Below are 27,590 nucleotides of genomic sequence, written 5' to 3' on the forward strand. Positions count from 1 at the left end.
CTAAGGTAAGCTGCATGCAGATGTCTGAATCTGAACATTAGTGATGGAGGGTTTTTTGACCAAGCAAATAATGCAATTAGCATGAATATATAATTCCACATTTGTAGAAACCTTTATTTGAATTTTTTTAATCTTACATTTTTAATGTACAGCTCAGATACAATAGGCCTGGGAACTTTTAAGCCTGCATGAAGGTGAGTTTGTTGGTTGGGACAATACTCGTGTATTAATCAACTGTACAAATTTAAAGGGTAGATAATTTTAATGTATTCCGAAACAGTATTTGATGGTCTGTTGTACATATTTTACATACATAATAAAGACTTCTAACTGGTCGATTTTCACTAATTGAGAACATTGGGTTTGTTGGTACCATAGATACATTTTTCCCATTGTTGGCTTTTAGAAGAGATGATTATTTTGCATTCACACCACTTGAAGTCATTGCTAGGAGAAGCCATTTAAATCAATTAATACTAATTTATATTGTTCCTAGCCTGGGAAATCTGCCAAACACCATGCCCTGTAGTTCAAATACAATAGCATGAAATCATAGCTTGTAATGCACTTTTTATTACAGGATCAAATGTCGTCGCTGTGTGAATGGCCATCAAGTCAGACCTCCTCCAGAGGGATCTGACTGCACTTCTGATGTATCTCAATGGCATCATTGTGCTGAAAAACGTAGCCTCAAGGACGCTGTCCTCAAGACTGCCTGGGATGCTGCAATCACTTTCACCTTCTATCATCAATCACATGAAGAACAACGAGGGATACCATAACCATAAGCTCTTTCTTAAAAAGATGATTTTTTTTTTGATACCTCTATATCAACAACATTAGGATTGGATGGTTTTTCTAGTCTCAACATGTAAATATTATAGACTATCCTCACAAATACTTTGCTAAAATAGTTGGTTACAAGCAACCATCATAAATACTCTTTTTCTGAAAAAGTATGTTTGAGCTTTTACTGTCAATCTGCTAAATGTGTACAGAATATTCTAGTAGCAGAGATACTAAAGTTGGAGTAATCTTTCACCTCTAGAATGTTTTGGCATCATGAAGTCTACGTAAGTCAGATGGACTATTTAACCCCAAACTGTTAACAAGTACCACTTTCAGAGAAAAAGCTCAAAGCAGAATCACTACCACATATTGTGATTCGTGACAACATTTTAAAAATATATTTGGTGGAGTGGCCTAATATTGCATCATCCAGTTTTAAACCTATTACAGGAACAATTTTTAGGTCAGGATCATATTCAGTTATAAAATCAAAAAATGTCATGTGTTTTTACAACAAATTAATAAGTAAAATAAAGGGAAATAATATTGTTCCAACAGTATATCTCAAGAAGCAATAAGTATTTCATATGTAAATATATATATGAGATGAAATTAACAAAATGATGTACATGTGTATATAAAATTGTTTTTGCTCTAATAGAGTATTTCTGGTAGACTAAGGTCGTTATTTTGCAACAATGGGAAAGCATTTGCTTTAACTATTTTCATATACTGAGAAAGATAAATGAGAAATCTTTGTATAAGACTACTGTGTTTTCCCAAAAATAAAACCCTGTCTATTTTTTTGAACCCTGAAATAAGCACTTGGCCTTATTGCCAAGCACTCAAAAGCTGTTTGGCCTTATTAGGGGATATCTTATTTTGGGGGAAACAGGGTGATGACCAAGAAAAGAATCCCAAAGGATTATATTTATGTTAAAACAGGCCCTCTGAATTACTGTGATTATATTGAAAAATTAAAAATCTTTATGAGCAGATGCTTGAAATGGTATATTCTAGGACATGACGGTTAAAAAACAATGGATATTCAGGTTGCTCAATTAATATGCAGTTAATTCAAATAATACGATTATCGCTGTAATTTTTTTTTATTTTAACAGTAAGGCCTGCATAAATAGCAAACATACTTCAGAATGAGAAGTATCATTTAAATTCTTGCTAAAATACAGAAGGTATCTGAAGAACAGAAACTTGTGTGTGATACATTTGGCAGAATAGTATAATCTGATCTAGATATTTTCATCTACAGACCACAAGATAGGTTTCAATTGTAAGCTAATATGTTTTCCATTACTAAATCCAGAGTCAACATAATTGCTTATTTTTTGCTCATAATTTATTGACTTTACAAAATTTATTTTGCAAATGAGACATTTCTGCTAACATTTACTATATCCTTCATGCTAAACAAAGAGATCAGAGAAATCTGAACACAAACAAAACAATACAGGAAGTCCTATTTAGAACTGGCCCTTACATATACCAATAAAGCCCCAATAAAAAAAATGTTAAGCAGATTTATTAGAAGACACTCTCCATTAAAGTGCTTCTTACATCACACTGATGTAATCAGCAAAAGCCTGTGATGAGTCCCATGCATCACTAACTACATTGCATATAGCTTTTAGTCTTGAAAGGGCTTCTTGAGCAGTGACAGCATCTTGGTCCAGCCAATTCTGATAGAGGCACAGCTTAGTAAGTTTGATACATTCTCTGTGTTCGGCTGTATAACCTTCCAGCTTTTTGGTAAATTCCAGAAGCCCATCAGGCTTAATACAGTTGGAGCTAGAATTTAAAATAAGCAACACAGTATTATTATATCTCACTGCACTTTATGACTTAGAACATGAAATGATCATAGTAGTTAGCGAGTTAACAGCTTTTTTTTTCTTAATAAAAATATGAATGATTATGGCGAACCTACCGGTATGTCATGTGTGTCACAGGTGGCATGCAGAGCCATAACTGCTGGCATGTGAGCTGTTGCCTTAGCTCAGCTCTAGCGCGCAGCTGATTTTCAGCTCACACAGAGGCTCTAGGAGAGCATTATTTTACCTCTAGAGGGCAAGGGGGGGGGGGCATTTCCTCCCTCCCTAGGCTCCAAGAAAGCCTTGAACCTGAAGAGGGCAAAAAACAGGCCTACTGGAAGTTATAAAATAGGCTATTTCTGGGCTCCAGGAGGGGCATTCTCGCCCTCCCCAGGCTCCAGGAAAGCCTCGAGCACAGGGAGGGTGAAAAACGGGCCTACCAGGCCCCCTGGAAGTCAGGAAATGAGCCATTTCCGGTCTCCAGAGGGACGGGGGAAGGCATTTTCGCGCTCCCCAGGCTCCAGGGAAGCCTCTGGAGGGCCCATCAGAAGTCTGAAAACGGGAGCAGGGGAGTGAGTGGGGGTAATGTTCACATACATGGGAGGCGGGGCAACACAGCATGGGAGGGTCATGTATGCATGTGCAGCGAGCGTGGTGCTTGGGGGCATTGGATTATGAGTGGGCACGCGCACGTGTGAAAGCATGCGCGCACATGCTTTCAACACCCGAAGAAAAACCGGTTCGCCCTCACCGATCTATAGTTCAAATCTAGAATTTGAATTTTTTTACATTAGCAGTATATGTTCATGACTCCCTGTAAAGGAATGATCTGTGCATATTATTAAAAAAATAATAATTTTGCTTAACATAAAATTCTAGGCTTATGACTCCAGAGGCATCCTGCCTAAGCTCGTTGCCTTGGCTTAGCCTTAGCAGCAGCAAGAGTCACCTGGGTGTCACTACAGTACAGACTGAGCAGGATTGACAAGAGTTCCTGCTCAGTCCACATAGTGATGATGCTAAGCAATCTTAAGCCAAGGCAGCATGATGGTGTCTCTTGCCTGGCAGTCCTTTCCCAGCATTGCAATTGGAGGTTTAGGAGCATTATTGCTCCTGAACTGCCTGCACATGAAGAACATCTCTGGTAAAGTGAAATTGGATGAGATGCAGCAAAAAATAATTCCCCAGTTATTTTGTGGGGAAGAGAGAGGCTCAGATGACATTACACTTTCGTCAGTTATTCTTCATGTGTGTAGTGTGTGAACTGTAACCTTCCTATTAAAGGATCCTTTATCAGACTATATACTGCTCAAAAAAATAAGGGGAACACTTAAATAACACAATATAACTCTAAGTAAATCAAACTTTTGTGAAATCAAATTGTCCACTTAGGAAGCAACACTGATTGACAATCAATTTCACATGTTGTCAGCACATTCAACTTTGTACAGAATGGTAGACCACCAACTGGGAGAGAAACAAGTCCTCATCAGTAATCCATTCTGGAAGATGAGCTGAATAGTAAAACTGATGGGTACCAAGAAAACCACCTGCCTTACCATGCCATCTACTATGTCAGCCGGAAAAATTAATCAAGAGGCAAGTAACAACAGCAAGTTCTTCCCTGCATATCAACTACTGGGAGAAAGACAAGCGCTGGGACAAAATTTCTGATTTACAGCAAGTTGAACACAGAATTCGACGTGTTCTGAAGCAGTTAAGTGCTGAGTATGACTGTAATGATCTCTACATATTGAAATTACAGTGATTTCTTCTTGCAGGCTGATGCTAGTTACTGAATGCAAAAAGTTATTGAAGTCACCAGCTATCAATGGAAAAATTGAATTCTCAGACTAATTTCATTGCTATCTTTTTTGACATAGGACTGCATTAGGTTACTTCTGTTTATATACATACCTTACATCCAGATGGCTGATAGAAGAGGATGAATCTCCAGCAAAAATGTCAGCCAGTGCAATCAATCTATGATTCCCTAATAATAGGGGAAAATGCAATTTAAAGCAAAGCACAAGGGGGAATGTGATCAAATAAAGTCTAAATATTAGGAATATGCCAAATGCCTTTTCATGGAGAAAAATTAACATTCAGACAAGTGTCTTCTGGGATGTTTCTAGTTTAGAATGTTCTCTGATGAAATATTTTGTATATTCCATACTACATAAACACAGATCCATTAATAAAGAATTAGTAAATATCCTCCAGTAGGGAAGACTATGAAAAGTGGTAGAAAAATGACTGCCTGGAAAGAATTCTCCATTTACTTTCCATTTACAGTGGAACCCCGACATACGAGCAGCTCTACTTACGAGCTACTCGAGATACGAGCTGGGAGAGTAGAGAAATTTTTGTTCGACTCACGAGCTTCCATTCGGGATACGAGCCGAGAAGAGCCGGCCTGGCTTGCTTTGCTTCCGAGCTGATGCAGAGCCGAATAAAGCGTCACGCCCCTCTGACGCTTTCGGCGGCTTCCGAAGCGATGCTGGGCTCTTTTGCCGCCAAAAGCGTCAGGGGGGCGTGACGCTTTATTTCTCCGAAGCAAAGCAAGCCAGGCCGGCTCTTCTCAGTACAATATCCAGCTCTTGGTGAGTCCTTGGCTTCTGCTGGGGGTGCAGAAGCGGGCGGGGGGGGGGGGGGGCGGCAAAAAAAAACGCCCGGACAAGCACTTGCTGCGAGGCGGGCGGGGGGGGGGCAAAAAAAACACCCGGACAAGCACTTGCTGCGAGAGGCGGGCGGGGGGGGGGGGGGCGGCAAAAAAAACGCCCGGACAAGCACTTGCTGCGAGGCGGGCGGGGGGGGGGGGGGGGAAAAAAACGCCCGGACAAGAACTTGCTGCGAGAGGCGGGCGGGGGGGGGGGGGCGGCAAAAAAACCGGGGCACTTTCGCTGCGAGTGGCGGGAAAAAATAAGCAAGAAAAAATAAGCGGCTTTTCCGCTGCCTCCTAAAGCGGGGAAGTTCGCCAGGAGGCAGCAGAAAAGCCGCGCGTGTCTTTTAAAACATCGGAGCCGGCATGGGGAGGCTCTCAATCAACCCCCGAGTCCGGGTTCGGGGCTCGGAGGCTGATTAAAAGCCTCCCCATGCCGGCTCCGATGTTTTAAAACACACGCGCGGCTTTTCCGCTGCCTCCTACAGCGGGGGCGTGTGTTTTAAAACATCGGAGCCGGCATGGGGAGGCTCTCAATCAACCCCCGAGTCCGGGTTCGGGGCTCGGAGGCTGATTAAAAGCCTCCCCGTGCCGGCTCTGATGTTTTAAAACACACGCGCGGCTTTTCCGCTGCCTCCTACAGCGGGGGCGTGTGTTTTAAAACATCGGAGCCGGCATGGGGAGGCTCTCAATCAACCCCCGAGTCCGGGTTTGGGGCTCGGAGGCTGATTAAAAGCCTCCCCGTGCCGGCTCTGATGTTTTAAAACACACGCGCGGCGTTTTCGCTGCCTCCTACAGCGGGGGCGTGTGTTTTAAAACATCGGAGCCGGCATGGGGAGGCTCTCAATCAACCCCCGAGTCCGGGTTCGGGGCTCGGAGGCTGATTAAAAGCCTCCCCGTGCCGGCTCCGATGTTTTAAAACACACGCGCGGCTTTTCCGCTGTCTCCTAAAGTGGGGAAGTTCGCCAGGAGGCAGCAGAAAAGCCGCGCGTGTCTTTTAAAACATCGGAGCCGGCATGGGGAGGCTCTCAATCAACCCCCGAGTCCGGGTTTGGGGCTCGGAGGCTGATTAAAAGCCTCCCCGTGCCGGCTCTGATGTTTTAAAACACACGCGCGGCTTTTCCGCTGCCTCCTAAAGCGGGGGCGTGTGTTTTAAAACATCAGAGCCGGCACGGGGAGGCTTTTAATCAGCCTCCGAGCCCCAAACCCGGACTCGGGGGTTGATTGAGAGCCTCCCCATGCCGGCTCCGATGTTTTAAAACACACGCCCCCGCTGTAGGAGGCAGCGGAAACGCCGCGCGTGTGTTTTAAAACATCGGAGCCGGCACGGGGAGGCTTTTAATCAGCCTCCGAGCCCCAAACCCGGACTCGGGGGTTGATTGAGAGCCTCCCCATGCCGGCTCCGATGTTTTAAAACACACGCCCCCGCTGTAGGAGGCAGCGGAAACGCCGCGCGTGTGTTTTAAAACATCAGAGCCGGCACGGGGAGGCTTTTAATCAGCCTCCGAGCCCCAAACCCGGACTCGGGGGTTGATTGAGAGCCTCCCCATGCCGGCTCCGATGTTTTAAAACACACGCCCCCGCTGTAGGAGGCAGCGGCAACGCCACGCGTGTGTTTTAAAACATCAGAGCCGGCACGGGGAGGCTTTTAATCAGCCTCCGAGCCCCAAACCCGGACTCGGGGGTTGATTGAGAGCCTCCCCATGCCGGCTCCAATGTTTTAAAACACACGCCCCCGCTGTAGGAGGCAGCGGAAACGCCGCGCGTGTGTTTTAAAACATCGGAGCCGGCACGGGGAGGCTTTTAATCAGCCTCCGAGCCCCAAACCCGGACTCGGGGGTTGATTGAGAGCCTCCCCATGCCGGCTCCGATGTTTTAAAACACACGCCCCCGCTGTAGGAGGCAGCGGAAACGCCGCGCGTGTGTTTTAAAACATCAGAGCCGGCACGGGGAGGCTTTTAATCAGCCTCCGAGCCCCAAACCCGGACTCGGGGGTTGATTGAGAGCCTCCCCATGCCGGCTCCGATGTTTTAAAACACACGCCCCCGCTGTAGGAGGCAGCGGAAACGCCGCGCGTGTGTTTTAAAACATCAGAGCCGGCACGGGGAGGCTTTTAATCAGCCTCCGAGCCCCAAACCCGGACTCGGGGGTTGATTGAGAGCCTCCCCATGCCGGCTCCGATGTTTTAAAACACACGCCCCCGCTGTAGGAGGCAGCGAAAACGCCGCGCGTGTGTTTTAAAACATCAGAGCCGGCACGGGGAGGCTTTTAATCAGCCTCCGAGCCCCAAACCCGGACTCGGGGGTTGATTGAGAGCCTCCCCATGCCGGCTCCGATGTTTTAAAACACACGCCCCCGCTGTAGGAGGCAGCGGAAACGCCGCGCGTGTGTTTTAAAACATCAGAGCCGGCACGGGGAGGCTTTTAATCAGCCTCCGAGCCCCGAACCCGGACTCGGGGGTTGATTGAGAGCCTCCCCATGCCGGCTCCGATGTTTTAAAACACACGCCCCCGCTGTAGGAGGCAGCGGAAACGCCGCGCGTGTGTTTTAAAACATCAGAGCCGGCACGGGGAGGCTTTTAATCAGCCTCCGAGCCCCAAACCCGGACTCGGGGGTTGATTGAGAGCCTCCCCATGCCGGCTCCGATGTTTTAAAACACACGCCCCCGCTGTAGGAGGCAGCGAAAACGCCGCGCGTGTGTTTTAAAACATCAGAGCCGGCACGGGGAGGCTTTTAATCAGCCTCCGAGCCCCAAACCCGGACTCGGGGGTTGATTGAGAGCCTCCCCATGCCGGCTCCGATGTTTTAAAACACACGCCCCCGCTGTAGGAGGCAGCGGAAACGCCGCGCGTGTGTTTTAAAACATCGGAGCCGGCACGGGGAGGCTTTTAATCAGCCTCCGAGCCCCAAACCCGGACTCGGGGGTTGATTGAGAGCCTCCCCATGCCGGCTCCGATGTTTTAAAACACACGCCCCCCGCTGTAGGAGGCAGCGGAAACGCCGCGCGTGTGTTTTAAAACATCAGAGCCGGCACGGGGAGGCTTTTAATCAGCCTCCGAGCCCCAAACCCGGACTCGGGGGTTGATTGAGAGCCTCCCCATGCCGGCTCCGATGTTTTAAAACACACGCCCCCGCTTTAGGAGGCAGCGGAAAAGCCGCGCGTGTGTTTTAAAACATCGGAGCCGGCACGGGGAGGCTTTTAATCAGCCTCCGAGCCCCGAACCCGGACTCGGGGGTTGATTGAGAGCCTCCCCATGCCGGCTCCGATGTTTTAAAACACACGCCCCCGCTGTAGGAGGCAGCGGAAAAGCCGCGCGTGTGTTTTAAAACATCGGAGCCGGCACGGGGAGGCTTTTAATCAGCCTCCGAGCCCCGAACCCGGACTCGGGGGTTGATTGAGAGCCTCCCCATGCCGGCTCCGATGTTTTAAAAGACACGCGCGGCTTTTCTGCTGCCTCCTGGCGAACTTCCCCGCTTCAGCCGACGTCTTTTCCCCTCAGCCCTCAGGCTTGCACGCATTAATCGCTTTTACATTGTTTCCTATGGGAAACAATGTTTCGACATACGAGCTGTTCGACGTGCGAGCCTCCTTCCGGAACCAATTAAACTCGTAAGTCGGGGTTCCACTGTATAAGGTTTTTCCCCTGAATTCAAAGGCAAAAGGTAAACTAATAAACATTTCCATTTAAAAAAAATCATTTTAAAAGAACCATAATAATTCACTGAACTTCTAGGGATCAATTGTCATTCACTATGCTATAGGAATTAAGTAGCTATCCCAATTGTACTGAAGAAAACAAATAGGCCCAATTTTATTTCCCACTATAATAGTAATCATGTGGCCATTCATTTAGTGTCAAACAGGAAGTTTATTTATAAATTGAATTTTGTTTTCCCCTAAGAGAAAAAGGAAATAAATGTCAAATGCTAATGTAAATTATATATGCTGATTTCAGCATGTGCCTAAATTGAAATAAAGTTGGTTTATTTACATGCGCATATGTGCATCCCTCTCTCAATTTAATTGTTCCCACTGTATTGTGAAATTAGCAATAAAATAAATAATATATGTTGGAATTTATGTACATTGAACCATTTAGCCAGGAGTAAATACAGAAATACAGAATAGGCTACACTTATCTATGGGAATTCCGAGTCATCCAGTTATCTACCTGGATGACTGAGAAGCTCCATAGACATTTCATTATGCAATTTGGGATGAACACTCTTCGAATGGTACAGGAGCATGAACGAATTTCCAGGGGGGGGGAAATGCAGACTACATGTGACCCCTAAGGGCACAGATAAACCTCCAAGTGGCTTCAGTGGCTCTCAGAGATAACTACAGATGACCAGATGATGACCAGATGACTGCTAATGACCAGATGATGACCAGATGACTGCAAGGAATATAAATCCTTCAGTCCTCCACCATTCATCATTCCTATCACCCATCTCCTCCCACTTACAACTGTAAATTGTTGCTAGTATCCTTACAATTTATATCAATGTTGATTGTTTCTTGATTGCCTATTTGAAACCTATGACAATCATTAAGTGTTGTACCTCACGATCCATGACAAATGTATATTTTCTTTTATGTACACTGAGGGCATATGCACCAATGACAAATTCCTTGTGTGCCCAATCACACTTGGCCAATAAAGAATTCTATTCTACTCTATTCTATTAATTCAGTCAGAACTGAAGAAGCTTCTTGGGAGGAAAAGCAACTCATCTTCTAGCAAAGCAAGAAAGGCCAGTTGTCTTTTAGATTAGATTCTTGAAAAGCCAAATAAGGAGACTGACTCATTAGCCGCCCTGAGTCTACGGAGAGGGGCAGCATACAAATCTAATAAAATAAGTAAGTAAGTAAGTAAGTAAGTAAGTAAGTAAGTAAGTAAGTAAGTAAGTAAGTAAGTAAGTAAGTAAGTAAATAATAAAATATACATACAATTATCACGAGGTTCTCATCTGAAGCACCACAGGCAGGAATTCCTTTGGTCAACAATCAAAACTAAATCTGAGCCAAGGGCAGCCAATTGCTACATTTCTCACTACATACCCAGCCTATTTCCAGGGAGCTTGAGGGTTGTTAATGATGAGTTCTTCTTCATGGCGGTAATCATTTCAGTCAGAAGCTCAGCTGTACAGTTTTCAAACAGTCGACAAAATGAAAAACTGATCTCTATGGGAAAACCGAAACCTGAAATTAACGTAGGTGCTATTTCCTCCTTTGATTCATTAGGTGAAGTCAGTCTAATGTACAATGAACAAAAGTTAGAAAGATGTATTACATAATGACCCAACAAAAACAACTTATAGACTTGTAACTTTGGTAGGCCAGTAGCATATGACACAAGGAAGCTGGGTTTGTCAGGAGGAACAAAGGAGCCTGGAAGGTGACTGTTTGACAAACAACCAATTTTTTCTTTCTTTCCATAAGGATGTCAACTGTGGTGAAGTAGCAGTTTCCATTCATGCAGATAGAGCAGAGGGAAGCAATAGTAGGCCTTCATTCATTCCTGCTCGTTTTTTATTCCACCCATAATACAGTAGTTGAGGGTATCTTTAAAAGGAACACATTCAGTACCTTAGCCAAATGTATGACTTTAGGCAACCCTAAATATTCAAAGAGGCATCTGGGCCCATTTCCCTCAGAAAAGAAAACACTGGGAACCACAAAACCTGGGTGGCTGTGGCCAACTCAACATCACTCACTTCCACCAGTCACATGATCCCCTAGCCACGCCTACCCAGCTGATGATTAGGGCAGAGAACCGATTGTTAAAAAACACCAGAAACCACAAAACCCTTTGACCTCTCTGCCCCCTCTCTCTCCCTCCCTCCCCCCCTCTCTCTGTATTTCTATATGACTCTCTCTCCCCCCACCCCTTGTCTCTGTATCTCTCTGTCTCTGCTCTGGCTGCTTCTCCATTCTCTGCCCCCATCTTTACCTTCTCAGGCCAGGCAAGGAGTAATCACCCACAGCAGAAGGCCCAAAGAGCTGCATGTGGCTCTGGAGCTCTAGGTTGCTGACACCTAACTTAGGCTATCCCATACATAATTGATAATGTATGGAGAGGGGTGGCATACAAATCTAATAAGTAAGTAAGTAAGTAAGTAAGTAAGTAAGTAAGTAAGTAAGTAAGTAAGTAAGTAAGTAAGTAAGTAAGTAAGTAAGTAAGTAAGTAAGTAAGTAAGTAAGTAAATCTCCAAAAACATCATTGTTTTTAAATGCATGTACTTGCAACAGCGGTTATACAATTAGAATAGGAAAAAATGTAATTATACCTTGAAGAGTTGGGCTTTGTAGAATAAGGAGGACTTCTTTTGAATGTTCAGAAAGGTTGACATCATGAAAACTTAATTTCTTCAGGTTTGGGTTATATTCTACCAAGATAAATAAGAACTTATGCCATGTCTTGAAATATTTCACTGATTAAAACTTTCCTCTTTGGTTAAATTTAATAAGCACATGGTTCCAATATCTTTTTGTAATATATTTTACAACTTAATTCTGGCCATGGTTTTTACTTTGCTAACAAATGCTTAAAATGTTAATATTCCTATTAAATGTGTACAGTACTGTTACTTTTCAGCTTACTGCAAGCAAATAATTTCTACCATACCTTTGAGGGCTTCCAGGAGCAGCCAAACCTCTTCAGGACAGGAAATTGCAACACTGTCTAGAGAAAGACTCTGGAGAGACCCTGAGGCTTTCAGTACAGGCACTAGGAGACTTGTTTGAAGAGGTTCTCTAGGAAATCGGATCTCAAGCTGCTCCAGGTAAGTATCTAGGTGGGAAAAGTCAATATAGTAAAAGAGAACTATTCACAGGCTGAAGCTGGCAAACATGTTCGGACCAAAATTACAAACTGAGATGAACCTAGTTTGCGATACTGGTTTGGAGTACTTCCTCAGTCTCTTATACTCAAATGGTGGTAGACTTTGTGAGAAACCCTCCCATTCTACCACCTCTTACAATACTAGACAATACAGTATGAACAGTAGAGACCTTCACATTTCTAGGTTCTACCATATTGATCTAAAATATTGACCTAACATTAAAAACATCAGAGAGGGTTCGCAACTTGGGTGTCCTCCTCGATCCACAGCTGACATTGGAACATCATCTTTCGGCTGTGGCGAGGAGGGCGTTTGCCCAGGTTCGCCTGGTGCAACAGTTGCGGCCCTATTTGGACAGGGAGTCATTGCTCACAGTCGCTCATGCCCTCATCATCTCGAGGTTCGATTACTGCAACACTCTCTACATGGGACTACCTTTGAAAAGTGTTCGGAAACTTCAGATCCATCGTGGGGTTTCCAAGATTCACCCACGTTTCTTCAACACTCCGTGGCTTGCATTGGCTGCCGATCAGTTTCCGGTCACAATTCAAACTGTTGGTCATGACCTTTAAAGCCCTACATGGCATTGGACCAGAGTACCTCCGGAACCGCCTGCTACCGCACAAATCCCAGCGACCGATAAGGTCCCACAGAGTTGGCCTTCTCTGGGTCCCGTCGACTAAACAATGTCGTTTGGCGGGCCCCAGGGGAAGAGCCTTCTCTGTGTCGGCCCCGGCCCTCTGGAACCAACTCCCCCCAGAGATTAGAATGGCCCCGCCCTTCCTGTCTTTCGTAAACTACTTAAGACTCACTTATACTGCCAGGCATGGGGGAGTTGAGACATTTTTGCCCCAGGCTATTTTTTATACTTTGTTTTATGTTTGGTATGAATGTTGCTGTTTGGTTTTTAAGTAATGATAGGGTTTTATATGTTTTTAATATTAGATTTGTTCCACTGTTATATTGTTTTTATTGCTGTTGTGAGCCGCCCCGAGTCTTCGGAGAGGGGCGGCATACAAATCTAATTAATAAAATAAATAAATAAATAAATAAATAAATAAATAAATAAATAAATAAAATCATCAAAAGAGCACAACAAAGAATGTTATTTCTGCGCCAACTCAGAAAGCTCAAACTGCCAAGGAGCTGCTGATTCAGTTCTACAGAGTAATTTCTGAGTCTGTCACCTGCACCTCTATAACTGTCTGGTTTGGTTCTGCAACCCAACAAGATAGATACAGACTTCAACAGATAATTAGAACTGCAGAAATAACAATTGCTACCAAACTGCCTTCCATTGAGGACCTGTATACTGCAGGAGTCAAAAAAGGGCTGTGAAAATATTTACAGACACCTCACATCATGGACATAAACTGTTTCAACTCCTACCATCAAAAGGATGCTATAGAGCACTATACACCACAATAATTAGACAGAAGAACATTTTCCCCGAATGCCATCACTCTGCTAAATAAATAATTCCCTCAATACTGTCAAACTATTTACAAAGTCTGCACTATCAGTACTATTAATCTTCCCATCACCCATCTCATCCCACTAATGACTGCATGACTGTAACTTTGTTGCTTGTATCCTTATGATTTATATTGACTGGTTCCTAATATGCTTATTTATACCTGAACTATCATTAAGTATTGTACTCTATGATTTTTGATGAACCTATCCTTTCTTTTATGTACACTAAAAGCATATGCACATTCACACTGTCTATTCACGCTTGGCCAATAAAATTCTATTCTATTCTATTCTATTCCATTCCATTCCATTAAGTGCCAATTCATAGCAAATCATAATTTAATTGATCAGGAAATCAGTTAAGGAATCTGAGTCAGAAAAGGAAGCAGTCATAGCAGCTCATTTCCAGTCTTACATTAAGCATGAAATATGTACCTGAACACTGTCAGGGGCAAGGGGAGGCTTATTCTAACTTTCCATATGCACTGAATTTATAAATATTTTTTCCTAAAATACAGTATCTATAACAAGAAGCCTCTGCATTTATTGAAAAATGAAAAACTTCAATTTCTCACCAGAATTAATAAAAACATTTTCTTACACAATAATCTTACTTGCCAAAATGAATTAAGTGGTTGCTAACTTATGATCAAATCATAGTTAATTTTTGTTTCATTTTGCAATTATTTCTAAACTTGGGGTAACCTTGGTGAATATACAACATACACATGCAGACATATACAAACAAGTATATTATTCAGTTTGAGACTGAATTCGAAATCTCCTGCACACAATCATATGCTGATGAGCTTTGGCTCCACCCATTTTATCAAGAAAAGACTTTTAGCAAGATGGCAAACCAGAAGCAAAGAATTCTTTGAAATATAGCAGCTAATAAATATGACTTAATTATTCTCACTTGAAAAACAAAACCTGCTGTAGATTAAGTGACGCTGAAGATCTATGTTGTACCTGGAATTTTTTTCACTAAGGATGATGAGCCCATGTCTTCTTCCAGTCTAGTCCATTCGGCTGCAGTTTTGAGATCAAAGCTAACCAGAAGGATCCGAAGCAATGGTACAGCACTCAAAAGAGAATGGACAAGATTCATACATGGGACATGAGCAAACATATCACTGATGCGTACCACACGGAGGCAGTAATCGTTGTGTTGCGAAAGAATTCGGAGCCCAGAGAGGATGCTGAAGATACCAGAGCCTAAGCCTGAAGCACAATTTTAAAAGGGAAAAAAAGAAGTTAAAAATATGCATGCATAGCAAAATTACTACTTGGTTTCAAATAAGAGTATAATATGTTTTAAACATTGGCAGAATAGGCTATCAAACTTGTTCTAGTCTTCCACACTATATTATCTTAAGAGCTCAGAAATAGAATTGGGTTTTTTTCCCCCAGTAACCAAATACAGTACTAGTTGCATTTATATACAGTATGTAACATGGCAGGTTTTGTCAATGAAAACAACATTACATACTCTTAAAATTTGTCAAATTTGCTTTAATTTCTCCAAGTCATTTTTTGGGTGGGTTTTTGTTTGTTTGTTTGTCTGTGAGTCAATTTTGAGTCCTTGTGGCTATTTGGATAAGACCCTGCAGTTTCTCGGCAACATTTTCAGAAATGGTTTGCCATTGCCTGCTTTTTAGCCCTAAGAGAATGATTAATCTAAGGTCACCAGCTGACTTTGTGCCTTAGATAGAACTAGAACTCCCAGTCTCCTGGTTTCTAGTTTGTTCCTTAACCACTACGCCAAACTGGGTTCCCAAGTCATAATACAGTACATGTGGCTTTTATGGTATTTCTATGAATCAAAAATTAATTCAGCTGGTATTTAGATATGGAATAAGACAAGGAGTCTTAGATAAAATATTCTAAAATGGTAGGAACACATGAGATTTGAAGTTTGCATGAAGATATTTTTGCTTATGCACAATAGGCATTTTAGGTTTTCTCTCAACATATAAGGCAATCTCTGAATCTGATAGAGTATTTGACGGCCTGAATTTGGGCTTTATTCTTTAAAGTTAACAAATATTTTTACTGTATGCAATCAGATCAAAATTGAATAGCCTGTCCAAATTACCTAACTGCTGCCTTTTTACCAGTTTAAGTCTCAAGTACAAATCGGTAACTTGAAAGACACCTATTGAAGCATTCTGTGCTAACAGAATATTGGTTGGTGGTAGTAGGATTCCAAATATCAGGACAGGATATACAGGTAGCTATCGACTTACAATTATTCGTTTAATGACTGTTTGAAGTCACAGTGGAATTGAAATAAGTGACCTGACTTTTTTTCATGCATATGACCATTGATCATCCCATGATCATGTGATCAAAATTCTGATGTTTGGCAAATGGTTCATATTTATGATAGCTGCAATGTCTCAGAGTCATGTGAGCATCTTTTGTGATCAGTTTCACTTAACAACCGAGTTATTAATTTAACAAATGCAGTGATTCACTTAACGGCTGGGGCAAGGTAGGTCATGAAATGGGGCAAAACTTAACTTAATAACTGTCTCGCTTAGCAATAGCAATTTTTGGATCAATTGTGGTCATATGTTGAGGATTACCCTTATCTTCACCAAAACTGTCATCCTCAGAGGTATCTAGTTTGCCGCTATGAAAAAAAACCCACTTAAGCTTAACACAAAAAGGCTAATTATTATTTAATAATGCATATATTAACTGCGGCTCGACTGGTTTTTGCTCAAAACTGGAAGAAAGAAAACATACCATCAAAGGATTTACTAATTAGGAAAGTATTGGAATGCGCAAAATGGAGTAAATTTACTTTAGAGTTACAGAATAAACAGGATAAAGAATACTATACTGTGTGGGGTAAATTCTATAATTGGATTGATGGGGAAAAAGGGAAATAGAATGACTGAAAATTTAAAGAAAAATGGAGAAACCGAAGATAGGGAAATGTAATTGTAAATATGTTTTTCACATTTGATGCTTTTGTTACACATTGCTTTTCTTTCTTTCTTTCTTTCTTTTTATTTATTTATTTATTGATTGATTGTTTTGATTTGATTTGTATGCCGCCCCTCTCTGCACTCGGGGCAGCTCACAGCATTGATAAACAATATACAATAACAAATCTAATATTGAAATCTAAAATAACAATTTACATTAAATACCATAAAACTACATAGGCAAGGGGAGATGTCTCAGTTCCCCCATGACTGATGGCAGAGGTAGGTTTTAAGAAGTTTACAAAAGGCAAGGAGGATGGGGGCAGTCCTAATTTCAGGGGGAAGCTGGTTCCAGAGGGTTGGGGCCGCCACAGAGAAGGCTCTTTCCCTGGGTCCCGCCAGCCGACATTGTTTAGTCGACGGGACCCGGAAAAGGCCAACTTTGTGGGACCTAACCAGCCGCTGGGATTCATGTGGCAGAAGGCGGTCTCGCAGATATTCTGGTCCAGTGCCATGAAGGGCTTTATAGGTCATAACCAACTTTGAATTGTGACCGGAAACTGATATGCAGACTGCAGTGTTGGTGTAACATGGGCATACCTAGGAAAGCCCATGATTGTTCTCGCAGCTGCATTCTGCATGATCTGAAGTTTTCGAACACTCTTCAAAGGTAGCCCCATGTAGAGTGTTACAGTAGTCGAGCCTCGAGGTGATGAGGGCATGAGTGACTCTGAGCAGTGACTCCCAGTCCAAGTAGGGCCGCAACTGGTGCACCAGGTGAACCTGGGCAAACGCCTCTCTCGCCACAGCTGAAAGATGTTTCTCTAATGTGAGCTGTGGATCGAGGAGGACACCTGAGTTGCGGACCCTCTCTGAGGGGGTCAATAATTTGTGTCCCCCCCCCGGGTAATGGACGGACAGATAGAATTGTCCTTGGGAAGCAAAACCCACAGCCACTCTGTCTTATCAGGGTTGAGTTTGAGTCTGTTTTTGTTGTTTTTGTTTTCAAAAAATTTAATAAAAATTATTTTTTTTAAAAAGAAATCTTTTGGTTTTCAATAGGAGTATTCCTATTTTCTCATGCAGCACTTCCTTTTCTAAAAACAAATGTTTTTCATAATATACAGTATTTGAATATTGCAAAACACCAGTAAAGAAGCTATGGCCATCCAGATGTCAAATATTAAAATTACATCTTTCTGACTGAACAGAATGGATAGCAACAGTCCGGTAATGAGTCCAAGGGGCTGCTGTTTATCCACTTCTGCATGTGAAGATTCTACACAAGGGATTAATATTTGCAGGCAAAGATTTGGCTTATCACTTACCATTCAAAGTAAGAATAAGTTTTTCTAAAGCTACCCAAGAGCTCAACAGATTACCAAGCATCTGGCATGTATTTTTGGTCAGCGGGACAGAGAATATTTCCAAGGTAGATACGCTTCGAAAATGGCTAATTGCCTTTATGGAAGTGAACCCCATAGTTCGAGTACCCCCTGAGGAAACTGTATCAGTCGGGCTGGAAGCCTCTGCTGGGAGGGAGGGTTCATTACCACAATGTTCTTCCTTGTCAACGTTCCTTATTTTGTGATAGAACGCCATCTCCTCCTCTTCCTTTGCAATTGTGAAGACGAAGTCATACAGGTCTTCCATCTCGCTGGTGATAGTACTAGTTTTTTGATGGATGCTGTGCTTCTTTGTTATTACAGCTTTGCGCCTTTTCGGAGATTTTCCCAAAGCAAGGTTGCCTTGAGATGGATTTGCTGGGGAAAAGCTAACAGATGCTACTTCAGCATTCAAATCTTTTGAGCCAGCATTGTGCGGCCTATGAGTTTTGTAGGAACTGTTACCCAACTGACAGTCTGGGGGTTCACTAAAGCTTTTATTGCTGGTTCTGAATAGCTCTCCAGCATCTTCAAAGCCCAAAGAAAACTCTTGAGGAACATTGGGCAAAGTTTTCATATTCTGCAGCTCATTATCGCTAAATTGGCCAGATGTTTCTGTAAGAAATAGTTGGTCTGAACCCAAAGGAGGCCGACATTCCCGATCCAGCTTTTGGTTCTGTAGAGTCAATTTCTGCCGACACAGAAGGCAAAATTCTGCATTCATTAATGTCCTACCAGGATTCCAAATCCCAGCACTCATTTTCAGAATGAGAGCTAGAAGTGCTGGGTCAGGATCAGGCCATGAGTACATAGATAGGTAGTTTACTGACCCATGATGTATTAGGCGATGAAGGAATAAACTCAACTGATGTCTAGTAGACAGATTGGAGGAAAGCAGGTGACGGAAGGTCAAAGTTCTAAGCGAGACAGCCAGGTTTTCAAGAACACACCGATTGTGTTCAGCCATCAGCTCTGAGATACCCTCAAGCATGTTGTAAATAGTAAGTTCAGATATGTGCCGTGACGTATACAGCAGGGGCAAAAAACAAGGATCGCTCAAGCGTTGATGCGATGACACATCCAAGATCCCACGCAGCACATTTGAGAAGAAAGTTTCAAGGAACTTCTTCCTCCAACACTTGATATTCTGCAATCATATGGAAATAAATGCAAGCTGATTATATCTAGGCATACTCTAGAAAAAGAACTTCAGACTTGACTCAGAAGTATAATTCTGAGTTCAAACCTTTAAATTTTCAAAACTGAAAATTTAAAAGGTTTACATAAATTGACTAAATCGGCAGCAGACCTTGTGCTCAGGTGTCCACTCCCATATTCTGATAAGCTGGCTAGTCAGGCTGGCTAGCCATCCTTTCAAAATGGCCTTGCAGGAAAGGCATGCCCAGAATTCCATGCTGATTTTATTGAATATTGTTCGGCTCATTTTTATTCTTTTAAAATTGATTTTAATAGCTGCAGATTAAGTTCTCAAGGGGCAGCTGGATGCATCTTCTTTTAAAAGAATAAAATAGAATTCTTTATTGGCCAAGTGTAATTGGACACACAAGGAATTTGTCTTTGGTGCATTATGCTCTCAAGTGTACATAAAAGAAAATATACGTTTTTCAAAAATCATGAGGTACAACACTTAATGATTGTCATAGGGGTCAAATCAGCAATCAGGAAACAACCAATATTAATAAATGTCAGATGTTCATAAAATCTTCTTTGGGGAGGGGAGGGGTGTTGTAACTGAATGATATCCCTTCAGAAAATACACTTTTTATTTAACTTGGTTCAGATTATTTTGCCTAGAAATCTGTTGTAACTATATAAAATGAACAAGAAAATTGGAATGGTTTTGGTTGGTTCGTTTTTCATAAGGCATTTGCAGGGCAGAGCAACTGCTTATAAGCCAAGTCACCTGACCTGCGACAGCCAATAGAAGAAAAGAAGGACAAACTGTCAGTTTGGGGTGGGAAGAATTTGGTGCTTTTTGTGAGGCAGTTGGCTGAGTCTTGAATAAGGATCAGGCAAGATTTAAATTTATAGTTATAATATTTGTATTCTCTTCTTTTTCTATTAGTTTATTTGCCTTTATATATGTACACACACAACATATACACACAAACACACACATGCACACATATATACACACAATTACACACACACATATTACACACACACAAGAAGTCCTCTTGACAACAGTTCCCTTAGTGACTGTTCGAAGTTTTTGAAAAAAATTGACTTCTGACCATTTTTCAGACTTATGACCACCGTAGATCCCCATGGTCATGTAAGCTTTTTCACCGAATGCAGCTCCAAATCTGATCAATCCAATGAAACACTGAACATGAGGCTACTACTCCCCCCTCCCATTTGAACAGCAGACAAAGAGATGAAAATAGGCACACACACAAATTTCCCCCCCCAAACATCTTATAGATCACACCAAACTTCATTGCTACAGAAACATGATTTCATAGCATGAAAACTTCCTAATGCTCTGAAAACAATAGACTTTAGAAAAGAGGAAAATATATATATTTTCTGCCATATAATTCAGAGCTTTGTTAGAAAAAGCTATTCACCCGTAAGATTTGCTGAGAAAACATTTCTCTCTGGGCAATAGTTTTTGTTTGTTTTCCCCTTCAGTATTTAGCCAGACCCAGGATGGGCCTTACATTTGCCCTTCAACCCTCTCCTGGAGAGTTGGTGTGGAAGAAAGAAATAGATTTATAGAAAAGAGGCAGCGGTAGCAAAGGGACCTAATTTTTCAGTTGTTGCTAGCCCATAGGCATGGGATACCTTAGAACTGAAGAAACCTCAGAGATGGGACTGGTTTGATCCCAGAAGTGCCTTTTCCCTAGCCTAGTACATACAACTTTAAAGACCTAACTTTAATGTTTGAGCCATATTAGTTAGGTTTGTTCTGCCCTGTTGTTTTGTGATTTTTGTTGTTAAATGGTAATGATTGTTTTTAATCTTTGTGCACCATTCAGAATTGCCTTTAGGAGATGGGTAGTCTTATACACTGCTCAAAAAATTAAAGGGGGCACTTAAAAAACAGAATATAACTGCAAGTAAATCAAACTTCTGTGAAATCAAACTGTCCACTTAGGAAGCAACACTGATTGACAAACAATTTCATGTTGTTGTTGTGCAAATGAAATATGCAGTGAGAATATTTCATTCATTCAGATCTAGGATGTGTTATTTGAATGTTGCCTTTATTTTTTTGAACAATATATTTTGTATAAATCACATGTGTCCAACTCACAGTGTCACTTGACATCAGGTGATATTTCACAACATTTATTCGCAGTGCTGGAGTGGCAATGGCCTATGCATGACACATCTGACCCGCAGGCCATCAGTTTGACACCCCTGGTATAAATGAATGAATGAATAAAGTAGACGTTGTATCATCATCCCTGGAGAACAATAGATGGGAGACCTTATAGCATGTCTGTCAAACTTGCAGTATCATGTTGCCATCACATGACATTTTGTGAGTTTTTTCCTTTGTGGAGCTGGGGTGGGCATGGCCTGTGCGTGACGCATCTGGCCCGCAGGCTGCCAGTTTGACACCCCTGCCTTACAGATTATATGTATGTAGGTATTAATAAATAACCAGAATTCATATGATGTCATTGCCCCAGGAAAACAATAACCAACTGAAGAAAATCCTGTGGAATGTTGGGGTCAGAGCAGTTAATTTGAAAACCAGACCCTATGTAAAAAGACTAGGTGGAAGGAAGTTTCTTTACTCATCTAAAGTCATCTTTAGACAGATGCAGAATTGGGAAGGCATCTATCATATTTGGGAATGTAGCTCAGAATATTTGACAGAGTCTACTAGGATGTGTAAGAAAAAAGTTGTTAAATCCAAATACGAATAGGATTGGAAAAGATGGGAGGAAAACCTGCTCCCAGATAGTATATACTCTTAGCTTAGATATTGATTTGGCTTGTTCCTTTTTTTGCCCCTAACTAGCATTAAAATTTCACATCCAAAAATATTTTATCTGTCACTGACATAATTGTTTACTTGTTTCAATTATGGTGATTATTTTACAACTAGCTCTTGGGTGTTGTTGTTTTTTTAATTATTTTTTCTTAGCTCCTGACTTTCAAAGATCAGTTTAATTCCACTGCAGAGTTTGTATCTTTGAGGAAGAAACTTGATTAATTTATATGCTGCTATCTGAGGTTTCGGAAGTGGATCTAAGGCTCTGGATGATAACAGCATATACAGTATATTTTTAGAGAATTTAAAAATGGCATTAGGTTAATTCTAATTTTTTTTAAAAACTGAGTTCATGACAGTTATGGGGAACCTTGAAACCTAAAGGTCAACAGTAAAAATGTTACTTCTGGAGATAGCCTGATTTCACCATAGAAACCTTGATGCAGTTATATTTGCATATTCTTTAGCATGAGAGTTTTGGTAACTTTGCCCTTCACTCAGCCTGTTTCCTGGTTATGTACCACATTTGATTGAATGCTTATTATTTTGCAATTGTAAAACAAAATACAGTAATACCTCATGATACGAACTTAATTGGTGCAAGGAGGAGGTTCGTAAGACGAAAGGTTCGTAAGACGAAACATTGTTTCCCATAGGAAACAATGTAAAGTCAATTAATCCGTGCAACCAAAAAACCCCCCGCAAAAAAACGGCTTTCGGCGACTGCTGGGAAGCCGCGCGGCTGTTTTAAAAGGTGACAGCCGGCCTGGGGGGCTTCCCAGCACCCCCCTGAACCCCGAACCCGGGTTCGGGGGGGTGCTGGCAAGCCCCCCAGGCCGGCTGCGACCTTTTAAAACACCCGCGCCGCTTCGCAGCTGTCTCCCGAAGCCGAACGCGGAACTTCGGCTTTAGCGTTCGGCTTCAGGAGACAGCTGCGAAGTGGCGCGGGTGTTTTAAAAGGTCGCAGCCGGCCTGGGGGGCTTCCCAGCAACCTCCCGAACCGAACCCGGGGTTCAGCAAAATTTTGCCTCTTCTTACGAACTTTGTTCGAGTTACGAACCGGCATTCGGGAGGCTTCTGGGAAGCCCCGCCGCCCGGCTGTTACCTTTTAAAACAGCCGCGCAGCTTCCCAGCAGTCTCCGAACGCCGGTTCGTAACTCGAAAAAAGTTCGTAAAAAGAGGCAAAATTTTTCTGAACCCCGGGTTCGTATCACGAGTTGTTCGTAAGACGAGGGGTTCGTATCTTGAGGTACCACTGTACTCATTTTTCTGCTATTGTCTTGTTAGTGGAACAGCCATTGAACAATAAACAAATATTTGGAAATTTCTATTTCTGTGACAATATACAGAAGAGTAGAAAAGCTCAGAAGGACTGAACTGAAAAACCAGCTATGGAAGATATCTGTTCAACAGGAAATATGAAGTTAACCGGGAAGGTAAGAGCATAATTCCATTTGCTATATCAATTTTGCAGTTTATATCTTTAACCTACCTCTAATCTAGAAGGTCTTGTTTTCATAATGTCAAACCATAGCTTGCACCATATTGGTTCAGTTGAGAGTCCTACAGAAATATATAGCATGTTTAATGTAACTATTAAGTTAATAACTGTCAGTTTTACAAAAACAATTGTGCAGCTATTGATAGTGTTTAGAAACAAAAGAAGATTACACATCTATATACTTATCTGAGAATAAACCCCATTATCTCAAAGGGTTTTAACGGACCAGACATGCATACAATTGTAATGAAACATTATTTATGCATGCACGCACACACACACACACACACAAATATCTTTTTAAAATTCATAGAGGTTAAAAATATCTATCTCAAAGCAGGAAATCACAAAAATGTGTTAAAATATTGCTTCAACATTTAAACTGTAAATTTCCATATATTGCTTATTTTATTATATTGTTTGATATTTAATGCTGTAGTATCATATGCTTCTCTAACTAGCTGCCATTCAGATATACTAACAGTTTAACAGAGTTGGAAGGGACTTGCAGATCATCTAGCCCAACCCCGTGCTCAAGCAGGAGACACTACATATGCCTCCACGTAGGATTAAACTCACAATCTACTGATTGTGAGACAAGAGTTCTACCTCTAGACCACAGCAGCACTGCATTGAACTCCTATTTTTATTATCCCACAGAAAAGCGTTAAGAAAAAGATAGGCAAACTGATGCCTTTCATATGTTTTAGCTTAATACAGTGATCCCTCGATTATCGCGGGGGTTACGTTCCAAGACCTCCCGCGATAATCGATTTTCCGCGGTATAGTGGTGCGGAAGTAAAAACACCATCTGCGCATGCGCACCCTTTTTTTCCATGGCCGCGCATGCGCAGATGGTGGAGCCGGGGAGCGACGAAAGTGCGGAAGCCGACAAAGATTGCTTCGAATGTCGGCTGCCCCCGCCCCCCCCAGCACCCGCCCGCCCGCCCGGCCGCTCGCTCGCCCGTTCACTCGCCCGGCCACCCGCCGTTCGCCCAGCCGCTTGAGAGCAAGAGAGGGAGAGATAGAGAAAGAGAGAGAAGGAAAGAAAGAGATGAGAGAGGGAGGAAGAGAGTGTGAGAGAGGAAGAAGCAAGAGAGAGAAAGAGAGAAAGAAAGATGAGAAAGGAAGGAAGAGAGTGAGAGAGAGGAAGAAAGAGAGAGAGAGAAGAGTGGAAGGAAGAGAGAGAGAAATGATAGAAAAAAGGGGAGAAAAAAAGAGAAATGAGAAAATGATTGAAGCAGAGAATGACAGGAAAGAAAGAGAAAGAGACAGAGAAGTGACTCTTGGTGATGACGTATGACGTCATCGGGTGGGAAAAACCGTGGTATAGCAAAAAAACCGTGGAGTATTTTTTAATTAATATTTTTTGAAAAACCGTGGTATAGCGTTTCGCGAAAATCGAGACCGCGAAAATCGAGGGATCACTGTAACTCACTTAAAGCAGCACTAGCTTAGAAATCATAAGGCTGAGAGTTCAAGCCCCGCTTTAGGCATAAAGCTGGCAGGCTTTCCCTAAGCCTGAAAAAGAAAGCAGCATCAAACAATTTCTGATAATCATGTCATGAAAACTGCATGAACTAGTTCAGGCTATCTCAGAAGTCAATCATATTTTGAAGGCATAGACACAGTCTAGCCAGAGATATTCAGAACTGAATTCTGAAATATCTACACATCAGTAGTGGATTCTAAAACCTGTTGCTACTTGTTTGCACTTGCGTGACACTTCTGCGCATGTGCAGGAGTGTCCCAGGCGGGTGGTTTGACTGTCCTGGGCAGGTGGCCAGACCCTCCTGGCACTGCCGCTACCGGTTCACAGAACCGGCTGAATTGAGAGCAACTCACTGCTGATATACATTCCAGATTCCTCATCCCCATAGAAAAGCCTAATATCCTCTGCATTGATTGGGGAAAGCAAGCTAGAACAGTTTCCAGCAATCATATCTAAATTGTAATAAAATATACAGTTTCCCCCAAAATAAGATATCCCCTGATAACAAGCCCAATTGGGCTTTTGAGTGCATGGCAATAAGACCAAATGCTTATTTCAGGGTTCGAAAAAATATAAGGCAGGATCTTATTTTCTGGGAAACACGGTATTTATAACATATGAAATGAGCTCAGAGTAAACACGTCAGGTAAATGTAAGACTTTAATGACTAGCCAATTGAGGCCTTGCAGCCAAATATTTGAATATGGTTCTGATTATACCGTAGGAAAGCAACTATTCATTATACCATTCTGATTCTTAAAGTGTGCTCTGGTGAAATGATTTTGTGTTCTGATGACATGATTTTGCACATACTGTAACTATATTTCCCAGGATGAACACTTATTAGCTACCATTTGGCCTTCCTTATTACTTTCCTCCCCATATGAAATCTTTGTGAACTGACCTTTTTTCACAGCAGTCTCTTCAATTCTTTCCAGATAATATATGTTCAGTAGAGGCAAGATACCCTGCAGTATAGGACCTGGAAGTTCTTTGGTAGGGAGAAACCAATATAAAAATGTATTTTAGTGACAAAGAAAGTAGTTTAAATGAATCAGTACAAGCATATTTAGATAATACTCATAGTCCAGGACTGAAACTCCAGAAAGCAGGTGCTCTGCTCCTACTCATTTACACATGCGCACGCACACACACATTCTGTAGACAACCACCAAACCATATTCAATTTAGACCAAACCATATTCAATTTAGAAAGTTTTCAGGACCTTTTTTTCTAGCATGTGAATGTAAATCTTAGAATATAATTATTATATTAGTAAATTTAAATTTTATCTTTACTTCTATTATTCTCTTTTACTCTGTATCATTTAGACAACAATATATTTCTTTTAAATAAGCCTCTAATTCAGTGGTTCTCAACCTGGGAGTCGGGACGCCTTTGGGGGGGTTGAACAACCGTTTTACAGGGGCCGTCTAAAGACCATGAAAAAAGACAAATTTCCCATGGTGTTAGGAACTAAAGCTTTTATACTGATGCCTTGGAACGTATTTTTACAATCTGACCAATCAGGTGTTTACAGCAGGGGTGTCCCTCTAACTTTCCTGCCAATCAGCTTACAGCTTAGTTGGGAGAATTGGCACTAGAGTTATGATTGGGGGGTCACCACAACATGAGGAAATGTATTAAGGGGTCGTGGCATTAGAAAGGTTGAGAACCACTGAGTTGTTTCCATTCTTTCTTATATTGTTTTAATAAGGAAAATGATTTAAGGGAAATATTTATCCAATGCATTTTGTCTCATGATGCTAGCAGCTCTGAATCTGAAAATATCTCACTATACTAGAACACTCCAGTCTAAATACGGCTTTAAGATTTCCGGTCTAACCAAATTCTGCCTAATTCAATGGGTATGGATTTCCACCCTATGGGACAATGTGCCAGTAATGACAACTGGCATTTATTTTGTCAGTGTATGCCTGCTAATTTACTCTGGAATCCTTTCCCATCAGGGTTTATTGCTTTATAGATACAGTACTATAGTTAAAGGACTGAAGACTTACAAAAATCTCTAAAGCATGAATTTCCTTTATACGTACTATATTTTGAAGGATTGCAGACTTATTAAAATCTCTAAAGCATGAATTTCTAGAGGATTTTCCTACTCGACTGTGGTTGTAGCATCTCTGTATATTGCCTATTATTGTGCATGCCGAAAGAACTGTTTAAGGGCATGTCAAAAGCACCTCAGCATCCTTAACCGATCCCCTTCAATTGGGCAAGTGATCTCTAGCAGGAGATCTGTTTGGCTGTGTGGTTCACACCGAGGAAAAAAATACAACTGAGCCCCTCCATCTTACCCCAAACTTCTTTTTCAACTCGTCCCATGATGGAGCTGACTACCGCCCCACTGAGCTCAAACAGGCGGAGGGGATTCTCCCTGCCGGCTTCTTCCCCGGATTTAATCTCCATATTCTTCGGGCGGCGGGTCTAACTGGGTTTAAAAAACACACCCAGAAACCAACCACCGTCCGAATGACGCCATCTTGGCAGGTCACTCATTGTTAGGCGGACGTGGTGATGCGGTCGTGCCTATTATAGGTCGAGCGCCCCCCCTGTGCCCTGTGGTAGAAAGTAGTACTGCCTCACCTGGCGACGGGAAGGCGATGGCCGGGAGAAAAAAAATGGGAGCCATTTTAAGAAGGTCGGCCGGCATGGGAAAACCTCCTAGCGGAAGGT

At 42.2% G+C, this 27,590-nt stretch overlaps 2 protein-coding genes across 3 annotated transcripts in view; one reads left to right on the forward strand and one right to left on the reverse strand.

Moving 5' to 3' along the window:
- RAD54L (RAD54 like) overlaps positions 1-1,607 on the forward strand; it is a 31,800-nt gene extending 30,193 nt beyond the window's left edge. Inside the window, 1 exon segment of the mRNA XM_070745811.1 lies at positions 581-1,607. Coding sequence (XP_070601912.1) covers positions 581-782 — 202 coding nt within the window. The 3' untranslated portion in view covers positions 783-1,607.
- Positions 240-27,523, reverse strand: LRRC41 (leucine rich repeat containing 41). Of its 2 annotated transcripts, none has more exons than XM_070745809.1 (10): positions 27,212-27,523; positions 25,797-25,883; positions 23,392-23,462; positions 17,873-19,076; positions 14,578-14,829; positions 11,913-12,077; positions 11,575-11,673; positions 10,346-10,468; positions 4,536-4,611; positions 240-2,595 (listed from the first exon to the last, which is right to left on the reverse strand). In XM_070745809.1, the coding sequence occupies exons 1-10, from the start codon at positions 27,321-27,323 to the stop codon at positions 2,361-2,363; spliced, it is 2,424 nt and encodes an 807-aa protein (XP_070601910.1). In that variant the 5' UTR covers positions 27,324-27,523; the 3' UTR covers positions 240-2,360. The 2 variants fall into 2 exon arrangements, with proteins under 2 accessions (XP_070601910.1, XP_070601909.1); XM_070745808.1 differs by having other exon boundaries at positions 10,346-10,486; positions 27,212-27,467.
- Between the last annotated feature and the right edge of the window lie 67 nt (positions 27,524-27,590).

This window comes from Erythrolamprus reginae, chromosome 3 (genome assembly GCF_031021105.1).
Source record: "Erythrolamprus reginae isolate rEryReg1 chromosome 3, rEryReg1.hap1, whole genome shotgun sequence".
Lineage (NCBI taxonomy): Eukaryota > Metazoa > Chordata > Lepidosauria > Squamata > Dipsadidae > Erythrolamprus > Erythrolamprus reginae.